This window comes from Crocodylus porosus, unplaced genomic scaffold, assembly GCF_001723895.1.
Source record: "Crocodylus porosus isolate Cpor-Errol unplaced genomic scaffold, CroPor_comp1, whole genome shotgun sequence".
Classification (NCBI taxonomy): Eukaryota; Metazoa; Chordata; order Crocodylia; family Crocodylidae; genus Crocodylus; species Crocodylus porosus.
In genome coordinates, this window is record NW_017728886.1 from 81,739,574 (window position 1) to 81,756,280 (window position 16,707).

Sequence of the window (16,707 nt, forward strand, 5' to 3'; positions counted from 1 at the left end):
CATGCTATACATTTTAAAGCAATGTTTTGATATTTAGTTACCAAAGGTAATTGAAGCAGATACTTGTGAAATCATAGATTCATAGATGTAGGGTTGGAAGGGACCTAAGTAGATCAAGTCTGACCCCCTGCCCTGGGCAGGAGAGAATACTGGGCTCATATGACCCCAGCTAGGTTATCTGGCCCATTAAATGTTTTTGGCTGTCTTTGTTTCTATCTTAAAGAAATGGAACAGATGTGAGGAAAAGAAGCTAGTGATTAATTGTAAAAGGTCAAAGATTGTAGATCTCCTAGTAAAATTGATTAAAAATATCAAATTCTCTTGCTGTGAGCAAATATTTTACTTGCTGCAGCAAAACTAATTACAATATGCAGGAGAAAAGTGTGTTTCCTATTTAAAAGGGAAGGTTACAATATAGAAATGTTTGGCAGCTCCCTAACTGAAAATGCCTTATTTGGACTAGTTGGCTTTTCAGAATAGTTGTGTTTTTAATCTAACAATATGATGACATAATTGCCTGTCATGGAGCAGAAGTAGCGTATGTTTGAAATGTGGGTAGAATATGTTTGAAAAATGGTTTGTCCAATTTGCAGGAATGCATAATATATATATATTTTTTTTAAATGTAGACAGCTAGAATACTTTTTAATGCTTTAACATAAATATTGCAATACTGGAGTTGTCAAGAAAGTACTGCTTTAAAAATACAATGGAACAAAATGATTAAATGCGTCTTATCCTGGTAGCTCATGTTTCTACCTTCAAAAGGAAAACTTTATGTAGTACTTAATATCTGCATACTCTTCTATTACTTTCATGAATGTTGCAGGCATGGTTCTTTGGGTAGATGTGATATCTTTTATTAGACCAACTGAGTAATTGGGGAAAAAGGTTTTTGCAAGCTTTCAGGCACAATCACCCTTCTTCAGATATAGGAAGTCTCTGCTGTTGTGCAACTCCTATGCCTGGGGGCAAGGGGAGGGACTTCTGGTGGCAAAGGTCAGGGAGCAGGACTTCTGGTCACAAGATGGCAGCCAGGGGGTGGGACACCTGTCAAGGGGTGGAGCTACCCATGAGGCCCTCTGTTGCTTGCCAAAACTCCAATAAGCAGCCTTCCACCTGAAATAATTGCCTGCCCCTGCCTTAGACCAACACAGCTATCAAAACCCAGCTCTCATAAATGTTGTCATGTAATTCTTTGAAAAGTTATGTCATTATATGTGAAAATATTTGCTATAAAGCTATTTGGGTAGTTTTATTACGTAAGTTTTTCTCTTGTTAAGGTAAGGTATTGCATAGGTGAGCTGGCTTCATGCATTCGCAGGATATTATATTGAATTAGTCCATTTAGTGAAAATCATTTTGAAACACAGTTTGAATATCATAGGCAATAATGAATATTCAGTGAGGAACACAAAATAGTAGGGGTGCACTGATAGAGATTTTGGGGGCCGATACTACTGATATTGGCAGATACTGATCCGATTTCCGATACAGCTGCGCGTAGCTTGTAAGTCTGTTGTGGTGGAAGGGGCATGGGGAGGGAGGAGCAGATCAACGCCCCTCGTGGTGAGGGAGAGTGGGGGCAGGGGTGGCACTGCCCAGCCAGGGTGGAGTGGGGCGTGGGACAGAGCTGTGACTTGTTGTGGGTTGTGGGGGCAGCTCCCGCCATTGTGTGCACCCTGGTAAGGCATGGGGGGGTGGGGTATCAGGGTGGGGTGGATAGGCTGCAGCTGTGGGTTGTGGCCAGAGCTGCACTGGGCTCTTCTCGGTGGGGGTGGGCTTGGGGCAAATGGTGGCAGGGCTGGGAAGGGACTACAGAGGGGGCTGTAGCTGCCTCAGATTTTGCCATAGCACCCCGTCATAGCACCACTCCCAGCAACACTGCCGCCTGCCTGGCATGGCCCTGGGTCTTCCCAGCACGTGGGTGGAGGCGGGGGGTGAACCGAGGCAGTGCCAGGTAGGCGGTGTTGGCACTGGGAGCAGTGCTACGGTGGGGGGCTACAGTGAAATTTGGGGTGGCTGCAATCCCCAATCCCCTCCAGATCCCCCTCCCAGCACCACTGCCACCTATCCTGAGCCCAGCCCTTGCCAAGAAGATCCCGGTGCAGCCCTGACTCAAGCCTGCAGCTGCAGCCCACCCACCCTGTGCAGATCTGGGCGCACACATCCCCCTCCCCCCCCCAATGCCCTCCCAGAGTGCATGCAGCAGTGGGATCTGCTCCCCACCACCTCCGACAAGCTGCAGCTCTGTCGTGTGCCCCACTGCACCCTGGCTCGGCAGCGCCTACACCCTCTCTCCCTCACTGCGGGGGGTACTGATCTGCTCCCCCATGCCCCTTCCACCACAACAGACTTATTGACTGCATGTTGCTGGGCTCTGCTCATCACGGCCTGCATGTTGCGTTGTGGCTGTGTGCTTGCCTGGACATATGTTGGTCAAATTATCTGCCACTTCAGACCAATTTCCAATACAGCCAATTTTCTTTATATTGGTACCAATACAGTATTGGACTGATGCGTCAGTGCAGCTCTACAAAATAGTGAGGTGGTTAGGGTGCTATAAGTATATATAGGATGTGAAAAGCATATCAGAACAAGTACCAAATATTAACCTTTTAGAACTTTGTTGCCTAGGTTGTTAATGTTTTAAGATCTTTACTGGCTAACCTGGAAGAGGTTAAGATGGGGAGAGAACAACTTGAGAATGATCTGAAATCAGTAAATTTCGACATGACAAGCAGATTTCTGACTGCACTTGCCCAGGATGGGGCTATAAATGAAGAAGCCATTTCTGTTACTGAATTGGATCAGATTTATGGAAGTCACACACACAAAGTGCAGGAGTCCCTTCAAACGCAAGAAGAACTTCTCAAAAATATTCAGGTAAAAAATACTAACAGTATATATCTTCATGCAAGAGACAAACTCAGGAACACTGGTTCTTCTGTTTTCCAGTTCTGAAGGGCTTTAGACTTTATCCCTTTTCTCTCCATACAGGACTCTTACCATGGAGCCATGACTGCTTGTCTCATTGTTTGACAGAGTAGGTCCATTAATGAGCATTAAAAGACGCACCTTTTTTTTCCTGCAGTAGTTTTGGTCAGAGTTCATTATAAATGTTCTCAAGGCCTTCTTTGACTCTGTTTTAGCCGCATTGTGGTAGACTCCTTAAAAGAAGAAATCTTATGCAAACCCTTCTAGGAGAGCAAGAGATTTGTTTACTCTGAATTAATAACCAAAAAAAGGCATGTTTGGCCCGTGAGGTATAGTTTAGCTCAGTCCTAAGTAGCTCATTTTCTAGATACCTGACTTAATCTTGAATCCTATTAATACATAAAATTTTACCAGTCTTATGCAAATGAAGGGCATGAGGCTTTCCAACTCTAATGCATGGTAAAAAGTCTCCCACTACATTAACAGGGGAAGGAGGTAGTAGAAGGAAACCTGGTAAAAGAAGCAGTTTTGCTGGCGTGGCAGAGTTTAACAGTCAAAGAATCGCAGAAAACGGGCTGGAAGGAGAGGGACCTTTAGAGGTCATCTAGTTCAAAGCCCCATCGAGGGCTCCTAGTCTTACAGAGATTTGTGGAACTGATGTTCTTCAAGCATTTATCCACTAATAGGCATGTTTAGGCATAGAATCTAGCCCAGAAGTGTGTTCTGGGGCACTGGCTGTATTGTAAATGTACTTGTGCTTCCTTCTTCCTTCCCAAAGGTATAAAAGTCTGGAGCAGTCCTAACTGCCATTCATTGTCTCCTTAATGCCCACAATAGCACAATGAAGCCTGTGTCTGAAAGTGGGCATGCTGAAGGTTTTTGTTTGTTTTTAAGGGAGTTAGTGTATTTATGGGCAAATATTCAGTTTGTACATCTTTCTCTAAATGTGCTTTGGGAGCTATTGATGAAGGCGTGAATAGGATCAATTCCATCAAGTCCAAAGATGGAAGTATATCTTTTGACAGTCGGTGGGTGTTCAGGAGCCTAAATAAGAGATAAGCATTCAAATACCCTTGTGAATCTGGCTCTAAACTTTTCTCCATTCATTTTGATTGAATGGAGTTACTTGTCTGTCAGTATCCAGTGGGAAATGAGCCATGCTATGGGCTGCAAGATCTTTTTTGTAGAAGTAGCATGTTTTAGGCTAAGATTAAGACAACCCTTTTCTTCATGTTGGCTGGGTGTAATCTTGTAAAAACTGTCTGCAGTCTCAGCCTAATAGGTATGACTGCCTGTTTTTGCTCTCTGCTGCTTCCTTGTCTTGTGATTTTTGAGAAGTGCTTCAACCGATATGGTTTAATAAGGAAATAGATATAGGGCTGTCATTTTTAGTTCTGTTCTAAATAGTTGGAGAGCAATTCTCTTTTGAGGAGAAAAAAAAAAAAAAGTAACTGAAATGTAAAGCTGGGAAATTGTTTTGTGTTTATGCGTACCATATAAAACATCTCTTTACTTCAGTGCACTCTTGTATTTTGCTGTTGAAAAATGTGAGGAGGTATTTGAGTTGGTCACAAAGTCATCAGAAATCTGTCCTGTTTGAAACACAACTAATTAATGCATAATGATTCAAGAAATCTAATAGCACTTCTTTTTAGTCGTTTCATAAAGAACTTTGAATTCAGAAAAATAATGAAGCACATTTTTTATTATTATATACAGGGCCATTCTTGAAGGGGGGGTGGCAACCGCCTCGGGCCCTGCGCTTTGGGTGCCCCGCAGAGCTGGGCAGAGTGGCTGCAGTGACTCTGCACTGCTGCTAGCTTCGCGTCTCGCTGCTCACTACCCACCTCCCTTGGATGCTTCTTCGCATCCAGGGTGCATGGGAGCAGGGCCCAACACAAGCTGATTTGCCTTAGGCCCCACACCCTGCTTGGGTCGGCTCTGATTATATGTTATCTCAAAATGTTTCTGTAGAAATACAAAGTAGTGGTTAAATAGGTATTAGGCGTCTACAGAAGTTTCAGTATCTTTGGATGAGATTTATTTGTAACCTAGTAAACATTTCTGCAATTTCTGTGTCGTCCTTATAGGAGACTTTTGAGAAGTTCCTTAGGTAGAGAAGGAGGAAAATTGTTTCTTAATGGCAATGACATTGACATTTGCATTGCATATTTTAAATGCATGCATACCTTGGTTGTAATGCTTATATTTGCTTTTAATTTTAACAAACATCGCTGCGTCGGTGTTTAAATGTCTCAAGAGTTCTAAATTTTAGAAATACTACTAATCTTCTAGACCCGTAAATATTTTTGTCTGTCTGGTAGAATGCGCATCAGGAATTTTCGAAGATGAAACAATCAAACAGTGAATCTAATTTAAGAGAAGAAGTTTTGAAGAATTTAGCTGTAGCGAATGACAACTTTGTGGAACTTTTAGCCAACTTAAAAGAAGGCACAAAGGTATAGTGACACTTAAAGTTTTGTATGCAGAAAAATTTTTGCAAGGAGTAAATGACATGAATGCCAGATTGTGTACCTTCTTAGTACTTTGACTTAACTGCTTTTAATCTTTGATATGTGGGTACCCAAATATAAATTGGAGTTTTTGCTGTAGTTGGAATTTTTTGTTCTTTTAATGTAAAGACTCGAAGTTTTATGAATCAAAGTTGAAAAGTCCAGAAAGTAAGTGCCGGAATATTGACTGCAGGCATTATAATTATTCTGATTTCAAATGTTATCAATCTGTTGTATTCACTCAACTATAAGATGGCCCCCCAAGTTTTAGATTCTATGTATGCATAATGTATATGTTTATTAGATTCTGTAGCCGGAAAAGTATAATTATTGGAATTTTGTCTTGAATTTGTTCCCCTCCCACTGATATAGCAGGGAAAATAAATCTGGGGCATTAGGTAGCATTTTTGCTTTCTGTTTCCCCACCAACATTTTCTCTTGGCAGCCCCTGCTCTCCTGAGCACGTGGAAATGAGGAGCAAACCTGTAAACAATAACTTTTAAATTAAGCGTAGCTGTAGCAATTTGCATATAGTACCCATATGCTTAGTTCATCCAGAATTGATGCATGTTACTTTTTTTTTTCTCTTTTTTCTTTTGAAACTGCTGCAAGTTTTAGCACAGGTACTCAATAAACACACTTTTGAGCACCACTTTAGCACCTACTTACATGTAGTATAAATTATGCGTGATATTAGTTCAAACCCAAAAGGCTTTTGACTTTACCACTTTGTTAATTGGACTCGGCCCCAGCAGAGTCAAAAGAATTTCAGGCTATGATGACCACACTGGTCAGCACTGCTCAGTATGTGTGCATACTCCAGATGCACTCCTGCCTTCCCCTCCCCCGCCCCCCCCAAAGATATATTCACTAATTAACACCTGGGACCAGGTATTCTTGTTGCAAGTCCTGGGATGCTCTGAAAACTTGTATGTAGATGAGGATCAGGGCAGTCTGGTTCTGGCTTTACATCATGGAGGGTGGAGCCATGCTAATCATATGCACCAGATTGAGAGAGGGGTGTCAGGGGTTCTAGGTAAATTGTTTGGGGCCTTGTTTGGTGATGCATGCCATGCATTTAAGGCTGGTGAAGAAACAGAAATCATTGGAAATGGGAAACAGAGGTGCAGTTCAGCTGTGGGAACTGAGAGCAAGTTGAGATGCATTCACTGTAGCTCACCATGGCTAAAAAGAGTCAGTGCTGAGGGGTACTGCACTTAGTGAGCACTATGGGATGTCTGATTCAGGTAGGGTAAACTAGCTTATCCTTAAGGTAGGGTCACATCAGCATTTTTGGCATCAGGTGAAGGTGACGGAACTTGCTCTGATCTCTCCAAGTGCTGGCCTAGTCTTGTAGTATGGGGCCTGGTGCCGGTTCCCTCCAGAGGTAACATCTCCCCATGTTTGTTTGTTTGTTTTTGTTTTGTTTTGTTTTTTTAAGGGGCATGCATGCATGCGCACACCAAAAAAAAGGTTTGCATCAGAATTTTTATATAGCGTGGGCAGGTATCTTATAGCTGTGCTTAGTGTTGGCTGCATTTAATCAACTTCTTAGTTGGTTTCCATTACTGAATACATGCTGCTTTTGGCAGCAGTTTAATGATAAGACACAGTATTTAGTGAGATTTCCTTGCTGTGATTATAAAACTAGAGGCTTCCCTTCCCATGCTGATGGGGAGGTGGGGGAAGGGGCAATCTCATCTTGTATTTGAGTAAATACAGTAGTTCTAATTAAATTGAAAGCAGTATATTTAAGTGGAAAATATTTCTAAAGTTCACGTTCACGCTGACTAGAGGAATGCAGTTGTTTGGAATAGTTGATATAATCCAGAGCATTCCAGACCAAAAGCAAATGCATCCTTTTATTCTTGCTTGAGATTTTTATTAAACTCACAGATTCACATAACTCACATAATATGCCTCTTCATATTAAACTGGTTTCATTGTAACTTTCTTCTCCTGTAGTTCTACAATGAATTGACAGAAATTCTGGTGAAATTCCAAACCAAATGCAGTGACATTGTTTTTGCTCGCAAGACTGAAAGAGAAGAGCTTCTAAAGTAAGATTCTTGTATTATTCTTCTATAAATCTTTAAAAAAAAACTACCAGTCGCTCATAATTGAGCACTATGGACCTTCTTACTAAGGTACTTTGAAAGGAAAAAGGAAGGATGCATTTCTGGGTAAAGCCTGGCTCTGGGGTTTTGTTTTGTTTTTTTTGTTTTGTTTTGTTTTGTTTTGTTTTGTTTCGTTTTGTCTTGGTATTTTTTGCCTTTAGCATATAAAATTAACTCAAGATTTACCAAAATGATGCCAAAAACAGACAGTTAAGTGTATAATTTCCAGCTGTCTTGTTCAGCCTCTTATCCTAGGTTTTTTTTTTATGGATGTTTCACCAAGTCTTCAGTGGTTTCCAGCTTCCTTGAGTGTATTTCTGTTATGCTTTTAATGTGAGGTACCATAGCTAAATGCTTCAAGGTGGAAGCTGCTGCTGATCATCTGTAGTCAGAAAATGATCTTTCTCTTCTATGTGTAATAAAGAAAACTTAATGCTTCCCCTTCAATTTGGAGTATTGCAGGCTATTCAGTATTGTCAAATGCTGGAGACATAATATTGGACTTCTTTTGCAACTTGATTTTGTGTTAGAATTTATGTTGTCATGTAGATTTGAAATTACATGTTTAGAGCAAGTAATTTTTAGTTTAAACCTGCAGGGTAAATGGTATATAGCTATATCCGTGCTGTTTACATGATATGGCTACTACAGTAATATCCTTTGAAGATCATGACTTCTGAGCCTTTATATTATCTAAGAAGAGAGAGAAAGGGATTCTAGGTGTCTCTGAACCAGCTAACTTTATTTAATTAGCAACATACTTTGTACTGGCATTTTTACTTGAAGAGACTTTTTGATCAATATGAAATCTTTTTCTCTTTATTTATATGGAAATTATGATTAAAATTTAATTCTTAAAACCTATAATCACCTTACAACCAGAAAAAAAGATCTTGAAGTTCTTTCACTGTTTGTAAGCGGGGGGTGGGGAAGCAGGGAGGTCAGTTCATTAAGTTTTATTTCTGACTATCTCAACTTTTGGTCAGCTAATACTTAGGTTCAAATTCTAATTTTTTTTTCATTTTTTTTTTTTTTAAGTACCAACCTGTCATTAGCATCAGTGGGTACTTTAGTGTCCCTGGTACTGTTATTTCATGTATTAACTATTTTTTGCCATACAATTGTAGTTAGGCAAGAGTAGGATAGTTGTAACCATTGGAATATTTGTCTCATATCTCCACTAAAAACACTTCAGGATTCCCAGTTGAGTGAGTAAATTCATTTTTCAGCATATAAAGTTTCCACAGTGGACAGTTTACATTTTTCCCCCCTCGAATCAAACTAAATCAGTCACAAGTGTTTTAGATCTTTGAATGAAAATAGATTTGTCTGCACTGAGGCTTCATAGTCATAGTTTTGATCCTTTTATAATCATAATAATTGGGGTGTGGGAGGAGGATTTTGGGGGATTTTACATTTTTGTTTTCTTTTAAGACAGTGGAGGCCAGCCTTTTTGCCAGGCTTACCACAGATTAGCCTCATACCCTCCCCCAGTGCCACTTTGATCCTTTTTCCCCTAAACTGCTACTCTGCTTTCTGCTTCCTACCCTGTATTCTCCGTCCCATCTGCTACTGTTCTTCCTGTCCTCCAGTTTGCTGTCTACCACACAGAGGTTACATGTACGACTTAAAGCAATTGTGCTACAGGTTAGGCACACTTGTTCTATGAACTGTGTACTTCCTGATGGTTTAAAGTGGTAACCTCTGGCCTTCGGAGCTTTTCAGCTTTTAAGAAAGGTGGCTAAATACTAGGGTTGTACCGATGGAGATTTTGGGGGCCAGTACTGATAGCCGATTTTTTGAAGAGACATGTCAGCTGATATCTATCCAATTTCTGATACAGCTACATCCAGCTGGTAAGTCTGTGGTGGAAGGGGAGGGGAGAGGGAAGGGAGTGGGGGGGGGGAACAGATCAGTGCCTCCTGCACTGCCCAGCTGGGGTGGGGCGGGTGTGGGACATCGCGGCAGCTTGTCTGGAGGGTGCAGGGAGGAGGAGTCACTCCTGCTGCTGTGCGCACCGTGGGTGGCAGAGGGCAGTGGTCTGTATGGGGTGGGGCAAGGCAGGCTGTGGCTGAGGCCGAGGGCAGTGCTGGGCTTTTTTCAGCCGGAGGTGTGGGGGGCTGAGCCACGGGGTGGACAATGGCACTGGGAGGGGGCTATGGTGAAATTTGTGGTGGCTGTAGCCCCCTCCCCCATAGCCCGGCTGCTGCTGACCACCTGAAGCACAAGTCAGCACAGCCCTAGTCCACAGCTGCAGCCTGCCTTGCCTATACCCCATGCAGATCCAGGGGCACACATGTGCCTCCCCCTCCTCTCCCAGTGCCCTCCCAGGGTGCGCGCAGTGGCAGGAGCTGCTGCCCCTCCCATTCCCCCCAGACGAGCCGCAGCTCCGTCCTGCACTCACCCTGGCCCAGCTGGGCAGCACTTACCCCAGCTCCAGTCCCACTACCTCCCTCACTGCTGGGGGCATTGATCTGCCTCTCCACTCATTTCCCTCCCCCCTCCCCTTTCACCATACCAGGCTTACCAGCTGCATGCAACTCTCCAAGCTGATGGGCTGTGCTCCTCGCTGCGTATGTGTTGTGCTGTGGCTACATGCATGCATGGGCTTTTATCAGCCAAATTATTGGCCACAGCAGGCTCATTTCAGATTCAATCAATTTTCTTTATATCATTGCTGATCTCATATCAGACCAATGTATTGGTGCACCTCTAATAAATATGTTTCATTCCTTCCATATGAAAATTTTAAATGCTTTTGATTTGCAGGGCTTAATTTTAAGGAAGCAAGCTTATTGGTGATTAGGTTTCTTTTTCTCAGCAATCTTTTTAGATGGTGGGTTCTGTTTTTGATAGTTTTGGAAAGATGAGACATTTAGTAAGTAGTCTTTATATTGTCTGCAGCAAATTCACCTGTTTGTATCAAGATGGTTGACCTTTTTGTTTTTTTTAACTTTGTCGTTCACCTAACTGCATTTATTTTGTTCTTTTTCTTCTCTTACGTGGTCTGGCTACTAATTGACAGGTCTTGTTCTCACTTTTCTGAGCTGACCATCATACTTGTTAAAGTATGAAACACTGCTTTATTATCAACTAGTCTGGGAAGAATGATATAGCTTTATTTTTGTCACTTTTCTGCTTGAAAGTATTAGCTTTCCATTTGTGACATTTTTCTGCTTACATTTATATATTATAATGCCATGCAAAATGGACTTTCTGTATAAAATGTTGAATGCTTTCCAAAGTCTTTGTACAAACTACCAAATCCAAAACCTTAATATATTGTTAAGCAATACATAGTGTTCCGCATTCTCAGTTTTTATTAAAAACAAAAACAAAAAAACCTGGGAATTTTTCAGGGTTTACCTTTGAAACCTAAAAACCAGGATGAAATGAGGGTAAAACAAAAAAGGAAGAAAATCAGTTTAAATTGTGGAAAAATCGATGGTGAGGGAGTAAAGCTGGGACTAGGGAAGGGGTGTGGTGAGGGGCACAACACAGCCTGTTGGCAGCTCCTGGGGCTGCAGCAGGGAGCAAAACAGGAGGAGCTGTCAGTGGGTGTGGGGCACAGTACTAGCTGCTGTGCATCCCTGGGAGGGCTGCAGGCTGGGGGGGCCTGTGCTGGCCTTTTCCTGCGCGGCGCATGCCCCCAGATCAGCAGCAGGAAGTCCATGGCACCACGCCCTGCCTTTCTTCCCTGGCTGTGTTTGTGCCCCTCCCCCCTGCTGCTGCAGCTTGCTGCTGGGCTGCTCTGGTGTTTGTGGGGAGGCAGAGAGTGGCACACAGTGGGATGTGGTGGGGGTGTACCACCTGCCCTGTCTGGGATATAGAGCTGGGAGTCTCCCAGGGAGCAGCTCCAGCCCCAGGGGTCGTGCAGCGTGGTTGGGTGCAGTGCCCATCCCAGAGAGTGGGACCAGGCTCCCTTGCCTGCCCCCTCCCCAGGGGGGCTCACAGCTCCCAGCACTTGGGAAACGGTGGAAGCCGGAGCCACTGGGGTGCAGCTTGGGCCCACCCCACCCAGGGCCAGAGCTGGGACCACTGGTCCTCCAGACAGTGGCTCCAGCTCCCCTCCCCTAGCCCCCTGCCACCCTGCTCCACATGCCACTACCATTCCACCCGCACCCATCTGGCCAGAACCGTGTGCCTCAGGTAACTGGCACAGCAGCATGTTTAGCTTACCAGTACCACCCAGTATTCAGTTCAAATCCCTGTTAACCAGCATGAATAGGGAATGGGCTATTCCCTGCTTGTGCCACTTAAAAGGGATTTAAACTGAAAAGCAGGTGTAAATCAGTAAAAACTAAAAAAAATCGGGGAATTTATCAGTGAAAATCTGTAAAAAAAACAAAAAAAACAAAACTGAGAATGTGGAACACTAGGGATACACTTTATTGCTCAGAAGGTCTGGCTATGAATTTCAATGAGATGCTAATATTAAAGAAAGGGCATTCTTTGGTGTTGCCTCAATATCCAAATCCTTACCTGTCCTACAGATGCTTGATTGATTAAAGAAAAATTCAATTTGTAGCAATGACAGGCTAAAAAACAAGAGTACTCATGCATGCAATCTCTTAAAGTCTGTAGTATTTCAGTGGGTTTTTTCTTTTGCTTCTTTTTTTTTTTTTTTTACAGAAGATAATTTTTCATCCTATTACGAAAGATAGTTTTATTGAATGTATTTTTCCTATTCTAAAATAGCTCTTTAATCTGCAAAAGCAATATAAGATTATTTTTATCCCTTTGTTTTAGTTTTGAAGCCACTTATACACCTAAGAATTTCTCAAAGTTTCTGAAAACATTTGTTTTTTTCCTAGGATTTCCCCTAACCCCCATTGGTTTGATTTCTGTAAGCATATCAAGGAGTGATTGCACTTTTTCTGAGCTCAAGTAGGAATCATCAGTACAAGTGAATCAAAAGATAGGCTGGAGAAGGGATATATAACAGTGGGATTATTCCTCAGCCAGAAGTGGGTCCAACTTTAGTATGTCTGTTTACTGTTTATTTTAAAACAATACATGGACATAGCTAATTCCTTTCTTGCTGCAAAAGGTAATGAACAAACAATATAAAATGACTTTTAAAATCTAAATTGTGCTTTTTCCTTTTTAAAACAGAGACTTGCAGCAAAGCATTGCAAGAGAACCCAGTGCTCCCTCTATTCCGTCACACCCTGCATATCAGGCCATACCTGCAGGAGGAAGCAAACCAGTTTCGTCAACTACTCCAACTCCTGCACCCAGAACTATGGTGGTAAATGAAGGCTTTAATGTTAATAAGGTTACAAAGAATGGTCCAGAACTTTCAAATTGTGTATTAATTATAATTTTAGCATATATGTTTCTAATGGACTGAGATTCTACACTTTAATTTATATTCCCGAATAGAGGTAAAGGGATAAAGAATATTCAGGAAAATAAGGTGGTATTGATGGCCACATTTTAATTACAATCTCTGTTTTACTAACTTTCAGTTTATTTGTAACGTTTAAAAAATATTTGAATTAAGGAGTTTTATATAGCATCACAAACAAAACATTATTTAAAAAAACATTGCCTTGAAAATCTTGGTCTAATTCTCAGTCTCTCATTCTTTTAGCCTAGTAATAAACCACAACCACCAGCACGCCCTCCACCACCAATGATTTCTTCAGCAAATACATCCTCCTCTTCTGCACCAGCAGCCACTGGAGCTGCTGCTTCTCCAGCAGCACCAGCAGCTGGCTCGTCTGCAGCTGGCAGTACCCCATCACAGGCACAAGGACCTCCGTATCCCACTTATCAAGGATACCCAGGGTAAGCTAAATAATTCTGATGTATGTTGCACTACAGGTATGTATGATGAACAAAATGATGTACTCAGCTACAGGTATGTATGATGTACTCAGAAGGTGCTTGCTTGTTAAATGAGAGTAAAATTCAAATAAGCTGCTATCATGGAAGCCATTGGGTATTCTTGTCTGCTGTAGTTCAGATCTCACGCTTCTCTGATTTGTTATGTCCTCTTCCCTGTAGACACCATTTTAATGCAGCTCAGCAATTCTGAAAGGTGGTTTGCAAACCACTGAAAGTCCTTGCATGGTTAATCTGGGACTTCCTGCTTTTCATATTGCATCTGCATGTAAAATATTTTTAAATACAGTTTTCTGGACCTGAAACTGTCTTTTCTATTGGCAGAATTGGTTTTATATAACTACAGTTCATCTTTATTTGGCTCTGTAAGGATATTCATTTTGCCACCCCCCCACTCACCCAAGACATAGTACGTGGAGTAGAAACATTTAAAATGCTCCTATCCTAATTTTGATTTTGAGTGTAGCATGTACAAACGGATTTAATGGCTCTCAGTTCTGCTTCTCCCTTCTCTGTGTCTGTCTGTACCTGTCGTTGTTAATTATACCTGCATGTTGAAGCGATAATCTCTTGTAGTAATCTGTTTGGTTAATGAGCTGGAGCTTGTAAGATGCAGCTTTTACAAAATATGCAGTGAAGCATTGATACAGACTGTGCATGTTTGGAAACACTTTACATGCTCTGCTATTTTCAAAATTAGTACAGTTTTGTTTTAGAACTTGATTTAATCTTTTTAGGGACTTGTCTGTTTTTTGACCTGTGGTCTTGGGGGCAGCAGTTGGGAATCCTGCCACTTGGAGCCTGCCAGGTAGCAGGAGCCTAGCTCCAGCTGGCTAGGCTCTGGTTTTGGCTCATGTGTACTGCCCCTGCGTGCGCTGCTTTGGTTTTTACTTTGTGCACATATCCAGGGTCAAACCCTGCCCCTCCCTGTGCTGCTCCTGTGCAATGTGGAGAACACTTGAATGTGTGGTACTTCAGATGTGCCTACGATGCCACATACTGCACAGCTGTGCTCATCTGGACACAGCCTTTGAGTCTCGCTGAAGAAGAGAATGTGCTTTAGGGAAAAACATGAAGATACTATCCAGGGGAGGACCAAGCCTTTTTTACCTCTCCCTGTTGCTACAGAGGCAAAGCTGTCAGGAAAGCAAAAAGGATTTCCAGCGTCCTCACTTTCTGTGAACAGAACTAGCAACATGTATAGACTTCTTTAGTAGCCTTTTGTCTTCCTCCCATTGTTATGATTGTTTTGTAGCTCCTCTCAGGGCTCTAGATATAAATGGAAGTGGAGAATACAGGCAGTCCTCGACTTGCAACTTTTTGAGTTACAATGTTTCACACTTACAACATTTATAAATGGACCACCCTGTTGACAACAAGTTCTCTATTTTGCTCATCTCCCTGGAAAACATCTGTCCAAACTTCCTTGGACGCTTTCTTTAAGAAAGCAGACGAGACTCCAGAAAAACCTGCAGCCAAGACTCCAGAGAAAACTCGAGCCAAGAACCCTTCAAAAAGTCTAACCAAGAGTCTTTCAAAAAGTCCAGCAAAGTCACCTCCAAAGAAGTCCTTCCAAATCAATATGATTGCTGTTTACAATATAAATACATTAATGTAGATAAATTACTCATCTATAATTGATCGAGTACAAAATTCTGGGCTATTTTTGGTGAAAATAGGGTATCAGGCCTTCTTGGTTCAGGAACCAATCCCCCATTTATAACATTGTATCCTATGGGAAAATTGGTTCTGAGTTGCAATGTTTTGACTTAAGACGCGGTTTTCAGGAACCAATTATGTCGTGAGTCCGAGGACTGCCTGTAATTAAAAAGCAGCTGGAGACTGTGAAAGGAGAAGAGGCTAGTAAGAAAATCTTGAGTGACCACACAGAATGAGATTTCTTTCCCAGCTATCCAGGAGCACTGTCAGAAGTCAGCTGTCAGTGCCTGCTCTGCAAATATCCTGGGAAATTACTGCTACTTTTGCCTCTCTTTCCACGTTAGAGTGATCAGAGGGGAAACAATATCTCTCTTTCTCAGGCGGGAGCTCTTTCTGTCCTCCCACATAGTTGCTGCTAAGAATACTGCACCCTGTGTTAGCTCAGGGCTGGTCAGCATACTGTGTGTTCTAATCAACAAGTTGGTAAGGTCTGAAAATGCTGATGGCATTTAATAATGTTAAATTTAACATTTCTAGAAGAGATTTTTTGGCTTAAAGTACAAGGTCCTTCTAATTCTCAAAAGCTGTTGTCTTTAAACTTTTTTCCCTGTTGTGTTGATCCTAAAATGTTAGGCAGTTAGTAAATTCTGTAAAGGGAGAGACTGTCTGTCATGATTGCCTGTCTTGTTTCCTTTATAGTACTTCTTAATTCCTCAAGTTTTTTAATTTTCACATTTAGCAGTTAATGGATGTTGTTTTCACAGGTACTGCCAGATGCCAATGCCAATGGGCTACAACCCTTACATGTATGGCCAGTATAATATGCCATATGCCCCTTCACCTATGTATCCAAACCCTGGACAAGCACCGTATCCAGCTCCTCAACAGCCTGGATATCCTTACCCTCAACAGCCTTATTACCCACAGCAGTAACAAGTCTGCGAAGAAACCATGCTTGTTTTAAATTTGAAAGAAACTTGCAATAAGCGTACTAAAACTTTAGCTCCAGTTAATGTATCATACTGAATGCAGTCTGTAACTCCTGTCTATTGTTAATGCTCAAACATGTCTAGATCAGTTTCTGATTAAGCTAAACATCTTGAGAGATTTGTTGCTGCTGCTGCAGTCCAACATTAGGCATGATGTAAAAATTAAATTACTGCATAATTCAACAGTGTGAAACTACACTACACTTAAACTAGACCAAATATTTCTTTTCAGAAATCTTATAAATAGATCATTGGGATTTGACATGAAGTGCTGAGAACTGCGTGCACTGGGTGTGATATATTCTATGGAACAACATGGGGTTTCCTTCTATATTCTATTGGTTTGTATTTTTTGAGTTTAGTTACAATATGCTATTTTGTCTAATACTCAAGGCCTTGTAAATCATAAGCAGAAAATAAATTACTTAAGACTGGTTTACACACTTGTTGTCATTACTGTAAAACACATTTCGTTTGCCTCTGGTTCTGGTTGTCTTTTCATTTGCACTGGTTTATAAAATGGAATTAGCCTCTCCCATACTTAACACTGGTACAGTTTCAAATATGCTGCCCTCTCTTTTCTTTGCCCCGCCTAAATCTGCAAACCAACAATGAATTGGACAATGAGTTTGAGTTTTGACA

General features: G+C 41.7%; 1 protein-coding gene across 2 annotated transcripts in view; it reads left to right on the plus strand.

The window, feature by feature from the left end:
* PDCD6IP (programmed cell death 6 interacting protein) overlaps positions 1-16,504 on the plus strand; it is a 51,344-nt gene extending 34,840 nt beyond the window's left edge. For both annotated transcript variants that reach the window (XM_019537958.1, XM_019537965.1), the window contains exons 13-18: positions 2,638-2,886; positions 5,262-5,396; positions 7,416-7,510; positions 12,683-12,818; positions 13,164-13,360; positions 15,841-16,504. In XM_019537958.1, coding sequence (XP_019393503.1) covers positions 2,638-2,886; positions 5,262-5,396; positions 7,416-7,510; positions 12,683-12,818; positions 13,164-13,360; positions 15,841-16,009 — 981 coding nt within the window. In that variant the 3' untranslated portion in view covers positions 16,010-16,504. The remainder of the gene's footprint in view (positions 1-2,637; positions 2,887-5,261; positions 5,397-7,415; positions 7,511-12,682; positions 12,819-13,163; positions 13,361-15,840) is intronic.
* Positions 16,505-16,707: the final 203 nt, after the last annotated feature.